Consider the following 20,133-nt stretch of genomic DNA (forward strand, 5'->3'; position numbering starts at 1 on the left):
CTGGCATGTGCTCGTACGGAGAGTCACAAGTCACAACCAACTCCTAGATGTTCAACACGGATCTGCACGAGATATCATGGGCGTTGGGCGGCAGCTGCTCCCTGATGTGTGCCTAGGCCACCCGCTAGAAGCAGTCGCATCTCATTCCGAGTGGAGGAAGACACCGGCCACGAGCCCACGACTACTAGGTACTGCGCCTCCTTGTACACTACCGGATAGCTTTGGATCGATTGTGAAGGGGGTGACTTCCTCGCAAAAAAAAGAAGTAATAGCACCTCAGTTACCCTAACTTGCATCCAATGTGATGATCTAATCCTAAAGTTGTAAAACTATACTAACTCATACCCCAACTTGCACCCAATGTGATGTTTTAGTCCCAGGCCAATCAGAGCTCGCCATTTGGCTGCCAAGTGGCTGGGCCGGTCAGCGCCTGTAGTTTTGCACAAAACCCCCTGCCGTTTCCCTTATTCAACCCGCACTTACCCCCACCTGAATTAAATCTGTCGGATACGAGTTCACGTCCGTTCGCTGAGGGAGAGGTTGGTCGCTGTCGGGGCGACAGAGCTCACGTCCTGGCGAGGTGATGGTGACGTCACTGACCGAGGCGTCGTCGCCGCCGTTCGCCGGCGGCGTGGAGATGCCGGCATATGCTCATCTCGTCCGGCCGTTGGGTGCATTCCCTCCTGATTACTGTGAGCTCGGCCCCACGTCTCTGCTTTCTTTTCCTCCCTCCCTCTCCTCTCCTCTGCTTTGCTCCTCTGAGCTCGTCGCCCCGCCGTTTGCAGCTCGAATCGCGTCCATTTATGCTCGAAGCGGGGTCGTCTAGTTGTGTTTATAGAGTAGGGTCATCTATGGCGAAGTGGAGCTAGGTTTTCGGCCGATGAAATTAGGTTTGGGTTCGACACGATAGCTAGGGTTTATGGGGGACAAATTAGATGTTAATGCCTTTGTAGTTGCCTTTTTGTTCTGCTTTAGCCTGTACTCTACTCAAGCATCTGTTCGTGTTGTGAAATTTAACTAGTTTTTGCTGTTGAACATGTTCAGTTATCTGTAGTTAACTGAATATGTTCAGTTACTGTAGTTAACTGAATATGTTCAGTTACTGTAGTTAACTGAATATTTGCAGTTACTGTAGTTATCAGAATTTTGTCAAGTACTGTAGTTATCAGAATTTTTTTTAGCTTACTGTATTTAACTGAAAGGTTCAGTTAACTGAACCTTAAGCTATTGTTCAAGTATGTTAAATCTTTGGTTATTCAGTGAACTGAATATTTGTTTTTTAGCTCATGCATCTTTGTTTTGAATATAGTGTGTGATGCAGCAAATGGAGAAAATGTGGACAATCCATTTTTTACACTGGAACTTGAGCATGGTGCCTGGAGTACCGGAATCCTTCTGTTGAGGTGCTAGACTTTGTTGACTCTAGCACTTTCTCTTATTCATTTCTTGAACAACACTTGGTTTGGTTGGGATATCCTTTGAGTGAGCACATCATTTACTTTAGCAAACCAAATAAACCAATCTCAGATGGTTTGATCAGAATTAGGAGTGACGAGGATGTGCAGCATATGATAAGAGCTAGTGCTGAGCATAAGATGCTTGTAGTCATGGTTGACCATATAGATTTCATCAGCAACTTCAGGTCTGACTTGGTGTGCACATTGGCCCTATCTTTCATAACATCAACAACAAGTTCTGCAACAGCAAATGCATCCCCTTCCCATAGCCTAGTTTCAGTCTTTGTAGAAGATCCTTTGTCAGAGATTGCAGCAAATGGAACAGGCCCAGAGATTTTGCTTATTGATGGTGCTGAGCAGAACTTGCTAACTGAAGATCCCTTGTTAGAGATTGCACCAATTGGAACAGACCCACAGAGTTTGCTTATTGAGGGTGCTGAGCACAACATGCTAACTGAAGATGGAGAAATAGTTATTGAAGATGTAGTTGTTTCAGATTCTGATTTCAGTGACAATGACTATGACATAGATGATGGTGATGATGATCTTTATGATGACAACATTGACTTTGATGTTGATGAAGAAGCTGATCAGGATGAGGATGATGTGGAGCCTGAATACTTGCTTGAGGATGAAGATCTCAACCTATCAACTGAGCAAGCAGATGAACTTAGGTACAAGTTTAAAGCTTTCAATGCAAAGGTGGACATGATTTCCCCTGTGTTTAAAGTAGGGATGGTATTTGCTGATGTGGTTGAGCTAAGACATGCACTGACTGCATATTCAGTTAGAAACAAAGTGCAGATCAAGAAGATAAAGAATGATAAGAGGAGACTTGAAGCAGTTTGTGAAGATGGTTGCCCATGGTATCTGTATGCTGGCAATGACAATAGGACAGGGGGTTTTGTCATCAAAACTTACTATGGAGAACATGTGTGTCAGAAGAAATGGAAGATAAGGTCACTGACAGCAAAATTCCTGTGCAAGTATTTCATAAATGAGTTCAGAGATGACCAGAAGATGTCACTAGGTACATTTTCAAGAAAAATCACCAATGAATTTCATGTCACCCCTAACAGATGGAAGCTAGCTAGGGCAAGAACTGCAGCACTTAAGGAGATCCATGGTGATGAAGTAGAGCAGTTCAGTAGGCTTAGGGACTATGGTCATGAATTGAGGAATACCAACCCTGGATCTACATTTCTTCTGTCAACTGAGGTTGTTAGAGACAAAGACTTCCCACAGGGCAGGAAATGTCTGAAAACTCTATATTGGTCTTATGATGCATGCAAAAGAGGTTGGCTCAAGGGATGCAGGCCTATTATTTTCATTGATGGCTGTCACATGAAAAATAGGTTTAAAGGAGTGTTGCTTAGTGCAGTGGGTATTGATCCTAATGACTGCATTTTCCCCATTGCAATGGGTTGGGTAGAAGTAGAGTGCACTAGTTCTTGGGAGTGGTTTCTCACTACATTGAGAGATGACCTTAACATCACAAATACTGCTCCTTTCACTATTATGAGTGACAAGCAGAAAGGTTTGATCAATGCTGCGTAAAAAATCTGGCCAGATGCTGAGCATAGGTTTTGTGTTAGGCATATTTATCAGAATTTCAATGAGAAGCACAAAGGAGAGCAACTGAAGCAAGATCTGTGGGCCATTGCAAGATCACCAAATAGGGTTAAGTGGAGCCAAAATTGTGAGAAAATGGATGCACACAGTGCAACTACTTTCCACTGGACTGAAAGACTTGATCCAAAGACATGGTGTAAATCATTTTTTAGTGTCTTTCCCAAGTGTGATATTCTGCTGAACAATAACTCTGAAGTATTTAACAGCTACATTCTGGAGGGCAGAGAGATGCCAGTGTTGATGCTGGAATACATCTTTTACAAGATCATGCAAAGGCTAGTGAGTAAACAGACAGAGGCCATAGAGAAATGGGCAGGGCAGAGAATATGCCCAAAGATCAAGAAGAAACTAGACAAGAACACTGAATTTGCTGCTAATTGCCATGTCTCTGAAGCCGGCCAACAATTGTTCAGAGTTTAGTCTGGTAACTCTAGTTATACAGTTGACTTGTGCTTGCACACTTGTGATTGCAGGAGATGGCAGCTCTCTGGAGTACCATGTGGCCATAGTATAGCATGCTGCAGGGAGGAGAGAATTGACCCAGAGACAATGGTTCATGACTGCTACAGTGTGGAGAATTATCTGAAAGCATATGGATACACTCTGGTTCCACTTAGAGATCCAAAACATTGGGAGAAACAGAATGGAGATAAAGTATATCCACCAGTTTTCACTAAACAGTTGGGAAGGCCAAAGAAAAACAGGAAGAAAACACCAGAAGAGAAGAGAAGCAGGAATGGTGTTAGATATCTGAACAAAAAAGGTGTGACAATGCACTGCTCAATTTGTGGCAGAGCTGACCACAACAGGAAAGGGCACTACAGGTGGCAGGAAGCACTAATTGCAGAAGGAGTAGAGCTTGTTGATGATAACTATGATGATCCAACATTTCTTCAGGTATGCTTCTGTTGCATCTCATTTTGCACAGTTGGCTCTAATGCATAAACTCCCTGAAATGAGCTTATCTGAACATCTTTCTTTTCAGAACATCTTTCCAAACAGGCCAGATCCTAGGTTGGATCCTACTGAGTCACCAACTAGTATGGTTTTTAACATGGCCAGCAGGGACAGAGCAAGAAGACCTCCTCAAAGGGTCCATGGCCCACTGCCTGAGCTCTCTTCATTTGTTGCTGCAACAAATTCAGTTAAGCAAACTGCATACAAATACAAATTCAGTTAAGTTAAGTTTACTGAATACAAATACAAGTTCAGTTAAAATGAGTGTACTGAATACAAATTCAGTTATACTTACTGAATACAAATTTGCTAAATTAAGCTAAGCTTACTGAATAGAAATTCAGTCATACTTACTAAATACAAATTAGCTTAATTTAGCCACTAACTAATATTAGCCAGTAACTAGATTGGCTTGTTTTTATTTTTCTGCCTAAAATTAGCCCACAATAATGGGCTACCTCTGCCTACCTACCAGATTTACCTCTGCCTACCTACCACCCACCCCTCTTACTCCTATATAAAGCACACCCAATGGCACAAACACCAGTCAAAGCCAAATCCCTCACTTCTCCTCCTTCTCCTTCCCCCAGCCGCCAGAGAGAACACTAGGAGGACATGGATCCTGGAGAGGTAGTAGATGCAGAAGAGGTACCCAGTGGAGCTAGGCGTAGAGAGGCAAGAAGGTTGCAAAGAAGGCAGCTGGCAGAGAGGATCCTTGCAGCACGCAACCGCAAGGATGTACAGCAGTTCCTGGAGGCATTCCCACCTGGATCAAATCCCAGTGATGATGATATCATCTACTAGGCAAGGAGGAGGGCTAATCTCCATCCTTTTCAGGTGACTAGGATGAGGTGGAGTAGGATCCTCTACCCAGATGAATGAGCTCTTATGTTTGTGAGTGAGTGTTTCAGGTCACTGCATGTCAATGCAAGTCTATCTATGTATGAGTGAGTGTTTTATCTATGTTTGTGAGTGAGTGAGGTTTATATATGTATGAGTCAGAGTTTTATCTATATATGAGTCAGTGTTCTATCTATGTATGTGTCAGTTAACTCTTACTGCAATGTACTAAATCTATACTACTTATTCTCTGTTTAGTTCCAATTCTGCACATTTGTGCTAGAGTTCAGTTAACCTCATGTTAACTGAAACAAATACATTTAACTAACTTGTCTTCAGATAAAGACCTGTTAACTGAAACAAATACAGTTCACTGTATAGTTAATTGATACAGTTAACTAGAATTCAGTTAGACTCATAATCCATGTTAACTAGAATTGAGCATACTGGAGATGCAAACAAAAAGGGACAAATTGAGTTAACTAAACTTGCATGTAACTGAATCTTCACTGAACTGGTCATTCAGTTTACTGAATCTTCAGTAACACCTTGCAAATTCAGTCAGTCATACAAATTCAGTTAACTAAAAGCAAATTCAGTCTAATAACACCTTGCAACAACACAACTTGGGGCAGTCATACAAATTTAGTTAACTAGAAGCAAATTCAGTCTAATACAACTTGCAACAACATAACTTGGGCAGTCATACAAATTCAGTGCCTTACAGGATACTGGCATACAAATCAACCAAGTTCACTAAAAGAGTGCAAACAATTAATAGCTGCTACTTAAGGCAGCATTACATAAACAATGAATTACTCAAATTCATCTAAGATTTCCTTCACCCTCCTTATCTTGCTCTTGGTCTCCTCCTTGTGCCTGAACAAATCACCAATCATGTACTCTAGTTTCTTCTTCTCCTTCTTCAGGTCATCCCTCTGTGACACAACTTTGTCCAACTCTTCCTTCATGTTGTCCATCTGTTCCTTCATGCTGTCCATCTGTTGCTTCATCTCATCCCTCTCTTTCTCTACCTTAGCCCTCACAAACTTATGAATGCTAGTGCTAGATTTATCAGACAGCTTCTTCTTCTCAAGCTCTTGCTTTAGGTCAGAAACAACAAGTCTTGCATTTCCCAACTCAGTAATTGCCTGCTCCTTGTCAGCCACCATCCTAGCAAAATCCAGTTTAAAAAACCTCGATTCTTTGTCCATCTTTTCTTTCTCTCTCACAACCCTAAGATTTTCTTCAGCAAGATGTAAGTTCTCACTGATCCTTAGCTTGTTCTCATCATCATACATGCCCCAAACCCTGGCTAAACTCATCTTCAGAGTGGCAAGCCATTCAGGGTCAATCCACTCCACAAACTTGCATTTAGGTATTTCCTAACAGATAAGATAGAATTCAGTTAGTTCATTTGAATTCAGTTAAGTTCAGTTAACTGAATTTAAATTCAGATAAGTTCAGCTATTTCATTCTAATTCAGTTAAGTTCTGTTATTTCATTTAAATTCAGTTCAGTTTAGTTAGTTCATTTGAATTCAGTTAAGTTCACTAACAAGATGTTGTTAACTCAAAGATTCAATTAAGTTCAGAAACTAGATGCTCTTAACTGAAAATGCACTCCTCCACATTTACATGGCACACTCTTATACAGATCACATTGCAAGTTTGGTAGATCTACTAACCTTTTGTGCACAAGCAAGATACCTCCTTCCACTGTCAACTGATTCAAAGCACACAAACTTCTCACACACACACTGGTGTTCACATCTAGCTTCAAGATCTGGAGCAAGGCCTGTCCACTCAGAGCAGAAAATGGTGGCAGGAGCAGGAGCCTACAACATTGTTTACAACATATTCTTGTCAGCAAATAGGCAGGCACCATCTAGGCTGAAATTTTTCTACTCAAGAACATACACCCCTTCCCCATTTTTGCTCAATCCCTAACTGCCAGAGACATAGCCAAGACTAACCTCACTTGTCACAGAGTAGCCGTCAGACGAGCTAGATCCTTCACTCCAAGATACCATTGGGGCGACCTGGACGGCGGCGGTGAGCTGTATGGCGGCGCGACATGGATAAGCTGATGCTGGAGCCGAGGGGGCAAGGGGGCAGATGGGGAACGAGTGGACCAGCGAGCGGACGTGAAGTGGATTCCTCCGACAGATTTAATTCAGGTGGGGGTAAGTGCGGGTTGAATAAGGGAAACGGCAGGGGGTTTTGTGCAAAACTACAGGCGCTGACCGGCCCAGCCACTTGGTAGCCAAATGGCGAGCTCTGATTGGCCTGGGACTAAAACATCACATTGGGTGCAAGTTGGGGTATGAGTTAGTATAGTTTTGCAACTTTGGGACTAGATCATCACATTGGGTGCAAGTTAGGGTACCTGGGGTGCTATTACCTCCAAAAAAAAGGAGGTGACTGACTATAAAGCATATGTATTAAGAAGTTGGGCAAAATACTGGACGGGCCATGGCCCATGTCTGAACGAATCTCCACCCCTAAGCCCGAGGGTCCTCGTGATAGCCACTCTGAGTGCAGGATAGGTCCATCCTGGGGTGCGACATGCGCGGGTACAATGATGACTTCATGACACGTCTTGGCCGCTGACGATGGGCAGCATATAAACAGTCAGGAGGACCTATAGTCGTCTTCTACATTATATATTTGCCATCTTTGTTTACCCTAGAGCCATGTGTTGAATAATTAGGCATTTTCCCATTTAGTTTAATCCGGAAAAATAATGAATAAAACATGAATAGCAATATATTTATGAAACTAGAAACTAGCAACAATTCATTGAGACCAGTCATGCAATCAAATTCATAAGCAAAATGCATCATATCCATGTCAATTGCTATTAGCAATAAACCAAATGCTAGCCCTAACAGTGAGGATAAGATGGCATACGGCGCAGTAGCAGAAGGTGCAGATGTCCCGATCGTCATGTCGCTGAAGAGGTCCTTGACGTCAGGGAAGAAGTCGTCGTTGGGGAACTTGTCGTCAGTGATGTCGCCGTTCGCAGCCACGATGAACAAGACTCCAGCATTCGCGTAAGGACGCTTCCCAAAAACCTGATCGCCCCTCTCCCGTACCGTATCACAAAAGGCGGGGTTTCGGAGGCCTGCTGTCTCACTCTCTGGTGCACGCCAGGAAGCGAGATGGGAAAGAGGTAGGCGGTGTAATGCTCTGGAACAATGCGAAGAGTTGTGTCTCGTTGGGAAGAGGAGCGACCTCTTATAGAAGTAACGAGATGAAACTGAAATGGACGCACTAATTCTCACTAAGGAGAGGAGAAACAGACGCACTAAAAATCCTATTAAGTGGTCAGTTTCGTCTTCCATTAGTAGGCAAATCGTTTCAAGTTCTTGCATGACAAAATATGCTAGCATGCACGGTATGAAGAAACCAATGTACTAATGAAGAAATGAAACCGAAACCAAAATATTGATGCCATCAATGAGGAGATGAATGTCACCATTCACCACCATTCGGTTTCATTTTCCATTAGCGCAAATATTTTAGCTTCTTTCTTGTCATGCATGAACGTGCCACATGGGCCTATGGGATTTTCCTAGAAATTATTGGATATAAAAGATGGTCTTAATCTCAATAATTCTAACAATCCCCCACCAGATCCCAGAGGCACATCAAGTTTGCATAAGGTTCTGAAACATTGTTTATATACCGGTATTTCGATGGAGACTATTAAGTTGGAACTTCCACCTAGAACTCCACGCTACACTCGTTCACAACTTGAACAGTGGACTGTGCCTTGAACTGCGAGTTTTGTGCAAACAAGTTTCACGTAAAATACTTGACTGATACTAGACCGCTGAAAAACTTTCCCGCGGGTAGGAGCATATACGTCATACTCCGAGGCCTCTTCATGAGTTTATTAGAGAGCACCCAACTCTCACAGACTACGACGTTTAACAGCCTAACTCATATAGGTGTGTTCTTTCAAGATGTTCTGTAGGACAACATCTTTGGCTACCCAAGCCATTCAGAACACATTAAGATAAATATCAGCCTGCCATACAGATAAGGAGAGAACTGCATCATAATGGAGTAGATCTTTATAAAATAAATATTCTCCTCTCAGTTATCCAAAAGCTTGTCTCGCCAATTCTAATTCATGGGATCTCCGATCACAAAGAATGGGTTGCCACCATGAACAACTTATATAGTGGGTCTCAATCCCATCTCCTTCGATGCATTGTCTGTCACATTTCGTGATAAACCCTTTGTGAAGGGGTCTGCCAGATTCTTCGATGTGTTTATATAGTCTAATGCTATAACTCCAGAGTTTCTCATGAACCTGACAGATTTGAGTCTCCTTCTCACATGTCTTGATGACTTCTTATTATCTTTAGAACTATTTACCTTGACGATCATAGCTTGATTATCACAGTTCATTAGAATAGCTGGCATTGGTTTTTCAGCCACCGGCAAGTCCATCAAAAGTTCTCGAAGCCATTCTGCTTCAACTGTTGCTGTGTCTAACGCTGTGAGTTCTGCTTCCATTGTTGACCTTGTTAAGATGGTATGCTTGCAAGACTTCCAGGAAACAGCTGCACCACCAAGTGTAAACACATAACCACTTGTGGCTTTAAGCTCATCAGCATCAGATATCCAATTCGCATCACTATAACCTTCAAGTACTCTTGGATACCCGGTATAGTGAAGTCCATAACTCGCAGTACCTCTTAGATAGTGCATTATTCTCTCAAGTGCATGTCAATGAACATCTCCCGGGTTTGAAACGAACCGGCTTAGTGTACTCACAGAAAACGAGATGTCAGCCTCGTAGCACTAGCTAAATACATAAGCGAGCCAATGATTTGAGAATATCTCAATTGATCCTTTGTTTCTCCTTCGTTCTTCCGAATCAAAACACTCGGATCATAAGGTGTCGGAGAAGGTTTGCAATCTGAATATCCAAAGCGATCCAGAATCTTCTCTACATAGTGAGACTGCAAGAGAGTGATCCCACCATCACCACCTCTTAAAAGCTTGATGTTCAAGATAACATCAGCTACTCCAAGGTCTTTCATCTCAAAGTTTTGATTCAGAAAATCTTTCACTTCCTGAATAACCTTGAGATTTGTTCCAAATATAAGTATGCCATCAACATACAAACATAATATAACTCCCTCACCCCACCATGGCGATAGTACACACACTTGTCGGCTTTGTTTGCAACAAAGCCCATAGATGTCAAAGTTCTTTCGAACTTCTCATGCCACTGCTTAGGTTCTTATCTCAAACCATACAAAGATTTCAACAATTTACACACTTTTCCTTCCCGACCATCTACTACAAAACCATCGGGTTGTTCCATGTAAATTTCCTCCTCCAACTCTTCATTTAGGAAAGCTGTCTTAACGTCCATTTGATGAGCGAGTAGATTGTGTGAGGTGGCCAATGAGAGTAGTACTCGAATGGTGGTCAATCTGGCCACAGGCGCATAAGTATCAAAGAAATCTTCACCTTCTTTTTGGGTATAGCCCTTGGCAACAAGTCATGCCTTGTACTTTTCAATTGTACCATCGGGCCTAAGCTTTTTCTTAAACACCCACTTACACCCTACAGGTTTACACCCATAAGGACGATCAGTGATCTCCCATGTCCCATTAGCCATGATAGAATCAATCTCACTACGCACAGCTTCTTTCCAGTAGTCAACATCAGAAGATGCATAAGCTTCTGAAATAGAAGTGGGAGTATCATTCATGAGGTACACAATGAAATCTTCACCAAATGACTTTGTGGTCCTTTGTCTCTTGCTCCTTCTAGGAGCTTCATTGTCATCCTCCTCAGGAATATCTGTGTGTTTCTTCTCGGAATGTTCCAATGGAACAGTAGGTCTAGGAGTTGTCTCTGACCTCTGACTAGATGAGCTAGGCATATCCTTTATAGGAAAAATATCCTCAAAGAAAGTCACATCATTCGACTCCATGATTGTACCAACATTCATGTCAAGTACCTCAGATTTCACCACTAGAAATCTATAGCCAATGCTATGGAAAGCATAACCCAGGAAAATGCAATCAATTGTTTTTGGCCCAAGCTTACGCTTCTTGGTAATTGGTACATTCACCTTCGCCAAACAACCCCAAGTTCGTAAGTAGGAAAGTTTAAGCCTTTTCCTTTCCCATTCTTAAAACAGAGCAATCTCTTTATTCTTTGCAGGAACTCTATTTAGGACACGACTTGCAGTCATCAAAGCCTCCCCCACCATTCCTTGGAAAGTCCCGCTGTATCTAACATGGCATTAACCAAATCAGTTAGAGTTCGGTTCTTTTGTTCGGCAACCCCGTTTGACTGGGGGGAATAGGGAGGCATCCTCTCATGTATTATACCATGTTCCTCACAAAAAAAATTGAACTCGTTGGAAAAATACTCTCCACCGCGATCCGACCTAAGCCTTTTGATTTTTCAATCGAGTTGATTCTCTGATTCAGCTTTATAGATTTTAAAGTAGTGCAAAGCCTCATCTTTTGTTTTCAACAAATATATCATGCAATATCTAGTAGAGTCATCGATTAGTCATGAAGTATCTTTTTCCACCTTTTGTCAACACACTATTCATCTAGCAAAGATCCGAATGTATGAGTTCATGTGGTGCCAAATTCCTCGCCTCAACAGTCGTATGAGACTTGCGAGGTTGCTTTGCTTGCACACAGACTTGGAACTTAGAACCTTTGACAATTGTAAATTTCGGGATTAAACTCAAATTTGCTAGCCGTGTCATGACACCAAAATTAATATGACAAAGTCGTGAATGCCAAACATTTGATTCGGTTTCACTGCAAACATGATTAATAACTTTAGTGCAAAAGTCTGACAAAGATAAATGGAACAAGCCTCCGCTCTCATAGCCTTTCCCAACAAATTATCCACACTTAGATACTACAACCCTATTGGACTCAAATACCAATTTATAACCATCTCGACACAAACGAGAACCGCTGACGAGATTTTTATTTATAGCAGGGACATGATGCATGTTCTTCAGTCGCACGATCTTTTCCGAAGTAAACTTCAGATCGACCATACCAACACCATGAACAGAAGCATGTGTCCCATTTCCCATCAGCACGGGTGTAGTTCTTGCGACCTGATAAGAAGAAAACATGTTTATGTCAGAACACACATGTACATTGGCATCGGTGTCAATCCACCAATCTGGAGAATGACATACTGAAAGAATGGTAGGAAATTTACCATACCCGACATCTTTCATGTCAACATCGCCAATAACAACATTAGCGGTCTTGCTATTGTTCTCATTCTGACGCATGTCCCAGCGGTCCTTGCAGGATGAAGCCCAATGTTCTTCACTGCCACATACATGGCACTTTCCTTTCTTCTTATAAGTATCCTTCTTCTTCTTGAAATTGACAGGTTGTGGGGCTTTGTACTTGCCATCAAATTTTCCTTTTCCCGGATAGTTTTTGTTCTTGGGTTTGTGGGTTTGGAAATTTCTCTTTTGTACCAAATTGGCACTAGAATTCCCCTCATGGAAACGAGCACGTGTGTCTTTTGCCCTCGCCTTCTCTTCTACATCAAGAGTGCCAATTAGATTGACAATGGTAAACTCTTGCCTCTTATGCTTCAGAGAGGTAGCAAAATTCCTCCATGAAGGAGGAAGCTTGGCAATGATGCCTCCGACGTCCGGTAACACACAATTGAGATGCTCAAGTTCTTTAGTGAGTGACTGAATCTCATGAGCCTGCTCAACAACGGAGCGGTCATTAGTCATCTTGTAGTCATGGTACCGTTCCATGATATACAACTCACTTCCTGCATCCACGACTCCAAGCTTGGCTTCGAGCGCATCCCACATATCTTTACCGACCATGATGGTCATGAATGGATCGACAATATTGTCGCCAAGAACACTCAAGACAGCACCTCTGAAGAGGGTGTCTATAGCCTGGAAAGCTTGCTCTTGCTCAGCAGTCAGCTCTTCCTCTGGCTTGCCTTTAGAGGCGTGAAAACAGTTCATGGTGGTAAGCCAAAGAACTGCCCTCGCACGCCACCTCTTATAGTTCACGCCCTCAAATGGTGCGGGCTTAAGAGTTGCAGCAAAAGCAATAGGAGAAAATTGCCTACATATTTCAGGTTTTTGGATTGTTGAATAATTAGGCATTTTCCCGTTTAGTTTAATCCGGAAAAATAATGAATAAAAAATGAATAGCAATATATTGATGAAACTAGAAACTAGCAACAATTCGTTAAGACCATTCATGCAATCAAATTCATAAGCAAAATGCATCATATCCATGTCAATTGCTATTAGCAATAAACCAAATGCTAGCCCTAACAGTGAGGATAAGATGGCATACGACGCGGTAGCAGAAGGTGCAGATGTCCCGATCGTCATGTCGCTGAAGAGGTCCTTGACGTAGGGGAAGAAGTCGTCATTGGGGAACTCGTTGTCAGTGATGTCGCCGTTCGCAGCCACGATGAACAAGACTCCAGCAGTCGCATAAGGACGCTCCCCAAAAATCTGATCGCCCCTCTCCCGTACCGGATCACAAGAGGCGGGGTTTTGGAGGCCTGCTGTCTCACTCTCTGGTGCACGCCAGGAAGCGAGATGGGAAAGAGGTAGGCGGTGCAATGCTCTGGAACAATGCGAAGAGTTGTGTCTCGTTGGGAAGAGGAGCGACCTCTTATAGGAGTAACGAGATGAAACTGAAATGGACGCACTAATTCTCACTAAGGAGAGGAGAAACAGACGCACTAAAAATCCTATGAAGTGGTCAGTTTCATCTCCCATTAGTAGGCAAATCGTTTCAAGTTCTTGCATGACAAAATATGCTAGCACACATGGTATGAAGAAACCAATGTACTAATGAAGAAATGAAACCGAAACCAAAATATTTATGCCATCAATGAGGAGATGAATGTCACCATTCACCACCATTCGGTTTCATTTTCCATTAGCGCAAATATTTAGCTTCTTTCTTGTCATGCATGAACGTGCCACATGGGCCTATGGGATTTTCCTAGAAATTATTGGATATAAAAGATGGTCTTAATCTCAATAATTCTAACACCATGTACTCGCGCTCGAGATCCTATCAAGATAATTAATTAACATGGCACTAGTAAACACTATTACCTATTGGTTGTCGATGTCTTATTTGTTGGAGATGTGTCCAAATAACCCCACAATTAATTGCCACCGCATCAAGGTTCTGTTGTACAATTAAGCCTTACCATCTCATAGGGTTACCTTAGTTATTATGTAATTAACCAGGCTAACGCATTGGGCGTTTAATGATTGCACCTTATGCAAACACAGATAACATGTTCTGCTTTGTACTAACCTTACTATCACCGACTTTTAGCATAGCGTTCTACTCCCTCCTGCACTTAACCTCTTCTTGATTGATCTTCTGTATCTTGGGTACCCGCGTGGCCTTAGAACGAGGTAGAGGCAAGAGACAAAAACCATTGTGTAACACATCAAATAACACTAATGTTAAAATAAACGAGCAATCCCTTAGCACGCATACATGGGGCTGTCAGGCTAAGAATCAACCCTTAACACGAGTGGACTACTCTATCGTACATCAATCGCAAACACAAGAGATTGTACAATTTGGTATACTTGGGAATGAATGATTATAGTCTTACAATGCCCACAGATTTCGGTGTTCTCTCAATTACAAGTATCATGGCTATGAAGATGGGGACTATAGAGATGGAGACTATTATGGAGATGGTGGTGGCTACTGTAGATGAGAATGGTGATTGCGTCAGTGAAGGGTCGAATTGACAGATGAGCGACTCCTCTTGACGAATAGTTTTCCTGGCGTGGCGAGCTCACACGCCTTGGACTCTAGGAGCCACTGCGGGTTGAAGCATGTGGCAAAAGCACCCAACGATGCCCGTGATTTAGACCGGAGTTGAACGAGTCTGGTAAGGATGGCGCAGGCCGCCTTGGGCCACGCTACACTCACCTTGCTGGCCCGTGGTGCTCGAAGAGCTGCCATTGTCCACCCTCGGCCGGTGGAGTGTGGCGTGGAGCTCGAATCCTCCACCGCGAGAGCATCCTACTCGATGGGGTCGGCTTCAGATCCGTATCCACTGTCAAAGCCGGCGATGGTGCCGCGGGACGATGGGGACTGGACGAGGCCGGAGTGGAGGGGATGGAAGGGGAGATGACAGGGAGGGAGCAGAGCGGTCGAGAGTGAGACTAGGGCTTGGTCCGAATGAGGATGGGTGGGGTTTCATGTGTGGTTGGAGTGGGCCGGACACGCTCGGACGTGTTCGGACCGCCTCATATAACCCGGACATTTGAACTCATTTTGAGGGGTCTGGTTGAGTGGCAGTTTTTGATCCGGGGTGTGTTATCCTCGACCAAGAGGGAGAGTAAGAGATTTAGTTGGAGATTCTCTAACATCGCTAACATTTCGGGTTTTTTCCCTGAGGAAAAACACTTCTTTTTAGGGGATTTTGAGAAACAACACATACTCCCTCCGTTCTTGAGAGAGTGTACTTCCAACTTTGTTGAAAGGTCAAACTATCTCAAAGATTGACCGAGTTTGTGCAAAAATATATTAATACTTGTGAAACGAAACATGTATATTTCAAAAATATATTTGATCATGAATCTAACTCTACTAATTTCATGGCATAATGTTGGTCTATTATTATATAAAATACGATTAAATATTAAAAATTTGACTTTCCAACAAAGTTGGAAGTACACAAAGAACGGAGGGAGTATAACATTTGCTGGCAGACGACCCGCTCACATGTGTGGCATCGCCAATGTCCAGCAACGTTTACTTCCATATGATGGCTTCTCAAAGCCGTCATCTATCAAGCTAGATCGGCTGGAAATTTGTGCTCAGATTCATGACTTTCCAGAGGGCTATGTATCCTAGATCCCATCGCTTGCTGCAAAGATGGGTGATTTTGTATACGCCGAACCAGCCTCGCATGATTTTGAAGGCAACTTCTACCGGGTGCAGGTCAAGGTTGATGTGGGCAAACCCCTGAAGAATGCAGTGTCTCTGAAGGTGGGGGAAAAGAGAATGATCTTCCGTGTGAAGTATGAGCGCCTCCCAAACTGGTGTGCTTTTTGTGGGAGGCTGGGGCACCTGTATAAGGAACATGGAGATGGTGTGCATCCACCATCAGCTCTGGTGTTCAAGAGTCTCAAGGCGGACTGGTTTAGGGGCGCAGGGACAGGACCTGGGGGTGCAAGAAACGGCAACAAAGGGAAAGCCAAGGGCATGGGACAGCAGACGCGGAACAATCCTGATACGTATGAACACATGGCTGATGCGGAAGGCAACAGAAAACGCACGCAAGTCTCAGATACAATAGCCAACATACAAAAGGGATATAAGACGACTGCAAAGGGGGCTGAGTTACTTGCTTTACCCTCTCCACAGATGCCATTGAGCCCGCCCCCAAAGCAAGACCCTAAGCGAGCTCGGATGGAACCGGCGACCGAACAGGTGAATCAGAATCGGAGCATGATCAAGCAGTTGGGCAGCAGTTCGGAAGCAACATCGGCAGACTCCCGAGAGGAGTACTGCCGGGCACAATGAGTATCTTAAGTTGGAACTATCGCGGTGTGGCAAAGCCGCGACAGTTCGATAACTTCGTGAACTAGCGAACAAATTTGTCCCTACCCTACTTTGTATTATCTAAACTTAGCTAGATAGAGTTCGGGTAGAAAATTTAGCAAGCACTTTGGGCTTTGATAATTCCTTTGCAGTTAGTAGCAATGGATGGAGTGGCGGCCTTGGTATCTTTTGGAACAATCCAATAAAGTTGAGATCTTGGGGTATTCAGTGTATCATATTGACTGCTCTATCAATGATCCGGGTCATGACAAGTGGCGTGCATCTTGTTTCTACGGGAGGCCCGAACACACTTGAGACATCAGACGTGGGACACCATGAAGGGAATAGTAAGTTCAAGTGACCTACCGTGGGTGTGCATAGGCGATTTTAATGAAGTTTTACGTCCAGAAGAACATGAGGGCATAGGTGAACACAGTAATGCGCAGATTCAGGGGTTTCGTGACGCTGTGGATGTTTGCATGCTGATGGACTTGGGCTATGAGGGCAATTTCTGGACGTTTGAAAAGAAAGTCACGGGCGGCAGCTACACAAGGTGTAGGTTGGACAGAGCTCTAGTATTGGCTGAGTTGAGTGCTCAGTACCCAGAGGCACACCTGAAACATGAAACCTGTTGGGGAACATAGTAATTTCAAAAAAATTCCTACGCACACACATGATCATGGTGATGCATAGCAACGAGAGGGGAGAGTGTGTCTACGTACCATCGTAGACCGAATGTAGAAGCGTTAGCACAACGCGGTTGATGTAGTCGTACGTCTTCACTATCCGACCGATCCAAGTACCGAACGTATGGCACCTCCGAGTTCTGCACACGTTCAACTCGATGACGTCCTGCGAACTCCGATCTAGCAAAGCTTCACAGGAGAGTTCATCAGCACGACGGCGTGGTGATGGTGATGATGACGCTACCGACGCAGGGCTTCGCCTAGGCACCGCTACGATATGATCGAGGTGGATTATGGTGGAGGGGGCACCGCACACGACTAAGAGATCAATGATCAATTGTTGTGTCTATGGGGTGCCCCTTGCCCTCGTATATAAAGGAGGAAGGGGGAGGAGGCGGCCGGCCAGGGAGAGGCGCGCCAAGGGGAGTCCTACTCCCACCGGAGTAGGATTCCCCCTTTTCCAACTTGAAGTAGGAGAGGGAAGGAAGAGGAAGGAGGGAGGAAGGAAAGGGGGGGGGGGCGTCCCCCCTCCCAATTCAGATTGGGCTTGGGGGGGGGGGGCGCCACCTCCCTTGCTCCTTTCCCCTCCTTTGCACTAAAGGCCAATAAGGCCCATATACCTCCCGGGGGGTTCCGATAACCTCCCGGTGCTCCGGTATATTCCCGATCTCACACGGAACCATTCCGGTATCCGAATATAGTCGTCCAATATATCGATCTTTACGTCTCGACCATTTAGAGACTCCTCATCATGTCCGTGATCATATCCGAGACTCCGAACTACCTTAGGTACATCAAAACACAAAAACTCATAATACTGATCGTCACTGAACTTTAAGCGTGCGGACCCTACGAGTTCGAGAACTATGTAGACATGACCGAGACACGTCTCCGGTCAATAACCAATAGCGGAACCTGGATGCTCATATTGGTTCCTACATATTCTACGAAGATCTTTATCAGTCAAACCACATAACAACATATGTTGTTCCCTTTGTCATCGGTATGTTACTTGCCCGAGATCCGATCGTCGGTATCTCAATACCTAGTTCAATCTCGTTACCGGAAAGTCTCTTTACTCATTCCGTAATACATCATCCTACAACTAACTCGTTAGTTACAATGCTTGCAAGGCTTATAGTGATGTGCATTACCGAGTGGGCCCAGAGATACCTCTCCGACAATCGGAGTGACAAATCCTAATCTCGAAATACGCCAACTCAATAAGTACCTTCGGAGACACCTGTAGAGCACCTCTATAATCACCTAGTTACGTTGTGACGTTTGGTAGCACACAAAGTGTTCCTCCGGTAAACGGGAGTTGCATAATCTCATAGTCATAGGAACATGTATAAGTCATGAAGAAAGCAATAGCAACATACTAAACGATCAAGTGCTAAGCTAACGGAATGGATCAAGTCAATCACACCATTCTCCTAATGATGTGATCATGTTTAATCAAATGACAACTCATGTCTATGGTTAGGAAACATAACCATCCTCGATAAACGAGCTAGTCAAGTAGAGGCATACTAGTGACACTCTGTTTGTCTATGTATTCACACATGTATCATGTTTCCGGTTAATACAATTCTAGCATGAATAATAAACATTTATCATGATATAAGGAAATAAATAATAACTTTATTATTTTCTCTAGGGCATATTTCCTTCACCGCAGCCGGCTCTGACCATTGTCCTATACTCTTCAGCCTGAGAGGCGACAGTGCGCGCCCGCCGGTGAAACCTCCCTTCAGATATGAGGTCATGTAGGAGTCGCATGAGAACTGGCATGATACAATCACCCAACACTGGAGTGCGGATCAGAGTCTGGTAACAATGGAGGGCCTCAAGGAAAAACTATTGGCAGTATCAAACAACCTAGGCAGATGGAATAGGGAGACTTTTGGGTCTGTCCGCAAGGAGATTAAACATCTAAACTTCGAGCTACATCACTTGCAAGAATAACCAGCTAGGGTGGGGCCGACGCATGCTGAGCTTAAGATAAACAAGCGACTTGTTGAGCTATACCATCAGGAGGAGATAATGTGGCGGCAACGGTCACGCATAGACTGGCTAGCTTCCGGCGATAAGAATACGAGGTTTTTCCATATGAGAGCTAGCTTGAGGAGGAAGAAAAATATGATCAAAGCGCTGGCCAACTCCATAGGAGCCATGATCGATGACAGAGCAGCATTGAAAAGTATGGTCTTGGATTTCTATAAAAATTTGTACACCGTGGAAGGTGTCACTGGAATTGATCAGGTTTTGCAACATGTGCCTGTCAAAGTAACAGAAAGGATGAATGAACAACTCATCGCGCCTTATACAAGGGAAGAAGTAAAAACATTGCTATTCCAGATGTTTCCCACAAAGTCTCCAGGGCCGGATGGCTTTCCCGTGTTGAGGATTGTTCGAGGGGAGGAGAGTGCAGAATGGGTGAATGACACGGTCTTGGTGCTCATACCCAAGGTGATTAATCCAACCCTCTTAACTCATTTCCGCCCTATTAGCTTATGTAATGTCATTTAAAAAATAGCGTTGAAGGTCGTTGCAAACAGGCTGAAAATGGTGCTACCAGATATTATTTTAGATGAGCAATCAGCCTTCGTGCCAGGTAGACTGATAACTGACAATATCATATGTGCTTATGAGTGTTTACACTTTATGAAATGCAGCAAGGAGAATTCAAACAGCTTTTGCGCTTTAAAGCTGGATATAATGAAAGCATATGACAGGCTAGAGTGGTCTTATCTCCAAGTGATCATGGTCAAGCTGGGTTTTAACCAACAGTAGGTGAACATAGTAATGGGAATGATCAGCTCGGTTTCGTTCTCAGTTCAGTTTATTGGAGAAAGACTTGAGAGTTTTTTGCCTTCATGTGGCATCCGTCAGGGAGACCCGATCTCCCCTACCTCTTCTTGATCGTAGCAGAGGGCCTTTCGTGCCTTTTAAAAACCAG

At 43.7% G+C, this 20,133-nt stretch overlaps 2 protein-coding genes and 1 pseudogene across 2 annotated transcripts; 1 reads left to right on the forward strand and 2 right to left on the reverse strand.

Annotated features, from left to right (window-relative positions):
* The first annotated feature begins 583 nt into the window (after positions 1 to 583).
* On the forward strand, positions 584 to 4,269 carry LOC147989920 (uncharacterized; annotated as a pseudogene).
* Positions 4,270 to 5,701: 1,432 nt separating this feature from the next.
* On the reverse strand, positions 5,702 to 6,918 carry LOC147989921 (uncharacterized). Its single transcript, XM_087518961.1, has 3 exons — positions 6,862 to 6,918; positions 6,574 to 6,723; positions 5,702 to 6,271 (listed from the first exon to the last, which is right to left on the reverse strand). Exons 1-3 carry the CDS (start codon positions 6,916 to 6,918, stop codon positions 5,702 to 5,704), a joined length of 777 nt encoding a protein of 258 aa, XP_087375087.1.
* Positions 6,919 to 11,986: 5,068 nt separating this feature from the next.
* LOC147989922 (uncharacterized) lies at positions 11,987 to 13,706 on the reverse strand. The gene is made up of 2 exons (XM_087518992.1): positions 12,124 to 13,706; positions 11,987 to 12,011 (listed from the first exon to the last, which is right to left on the reverse strand). The coding sequence occupies exons 1-2, from the start codon at positions 13,704 to 13,706 to the stop codon at positions 11,987 to 11,989; spliced, it is 1,608 nt and encodes a 535-aa protein (XP_087375118.1).
* Positions 13,707 to 20,133: the final 6,427 nt, after the last annotated feature.

This window comes from Triticum urartu, chromosome 1A (genome assembly GCF_056163025.1).
Source record: "Triticum urartu cultivar PI428250 chromosome 1A, HENAU_Tu73, whole genome shotgun sequence".
In the NCBI taxonomy this organism is placed as follows: domain Eukaryota; kingdom Viridiplantae; phylum Streptophyta; class Magnoliopsida; order Poales; family Poaceae; genus Triticum; species Triticum urartu.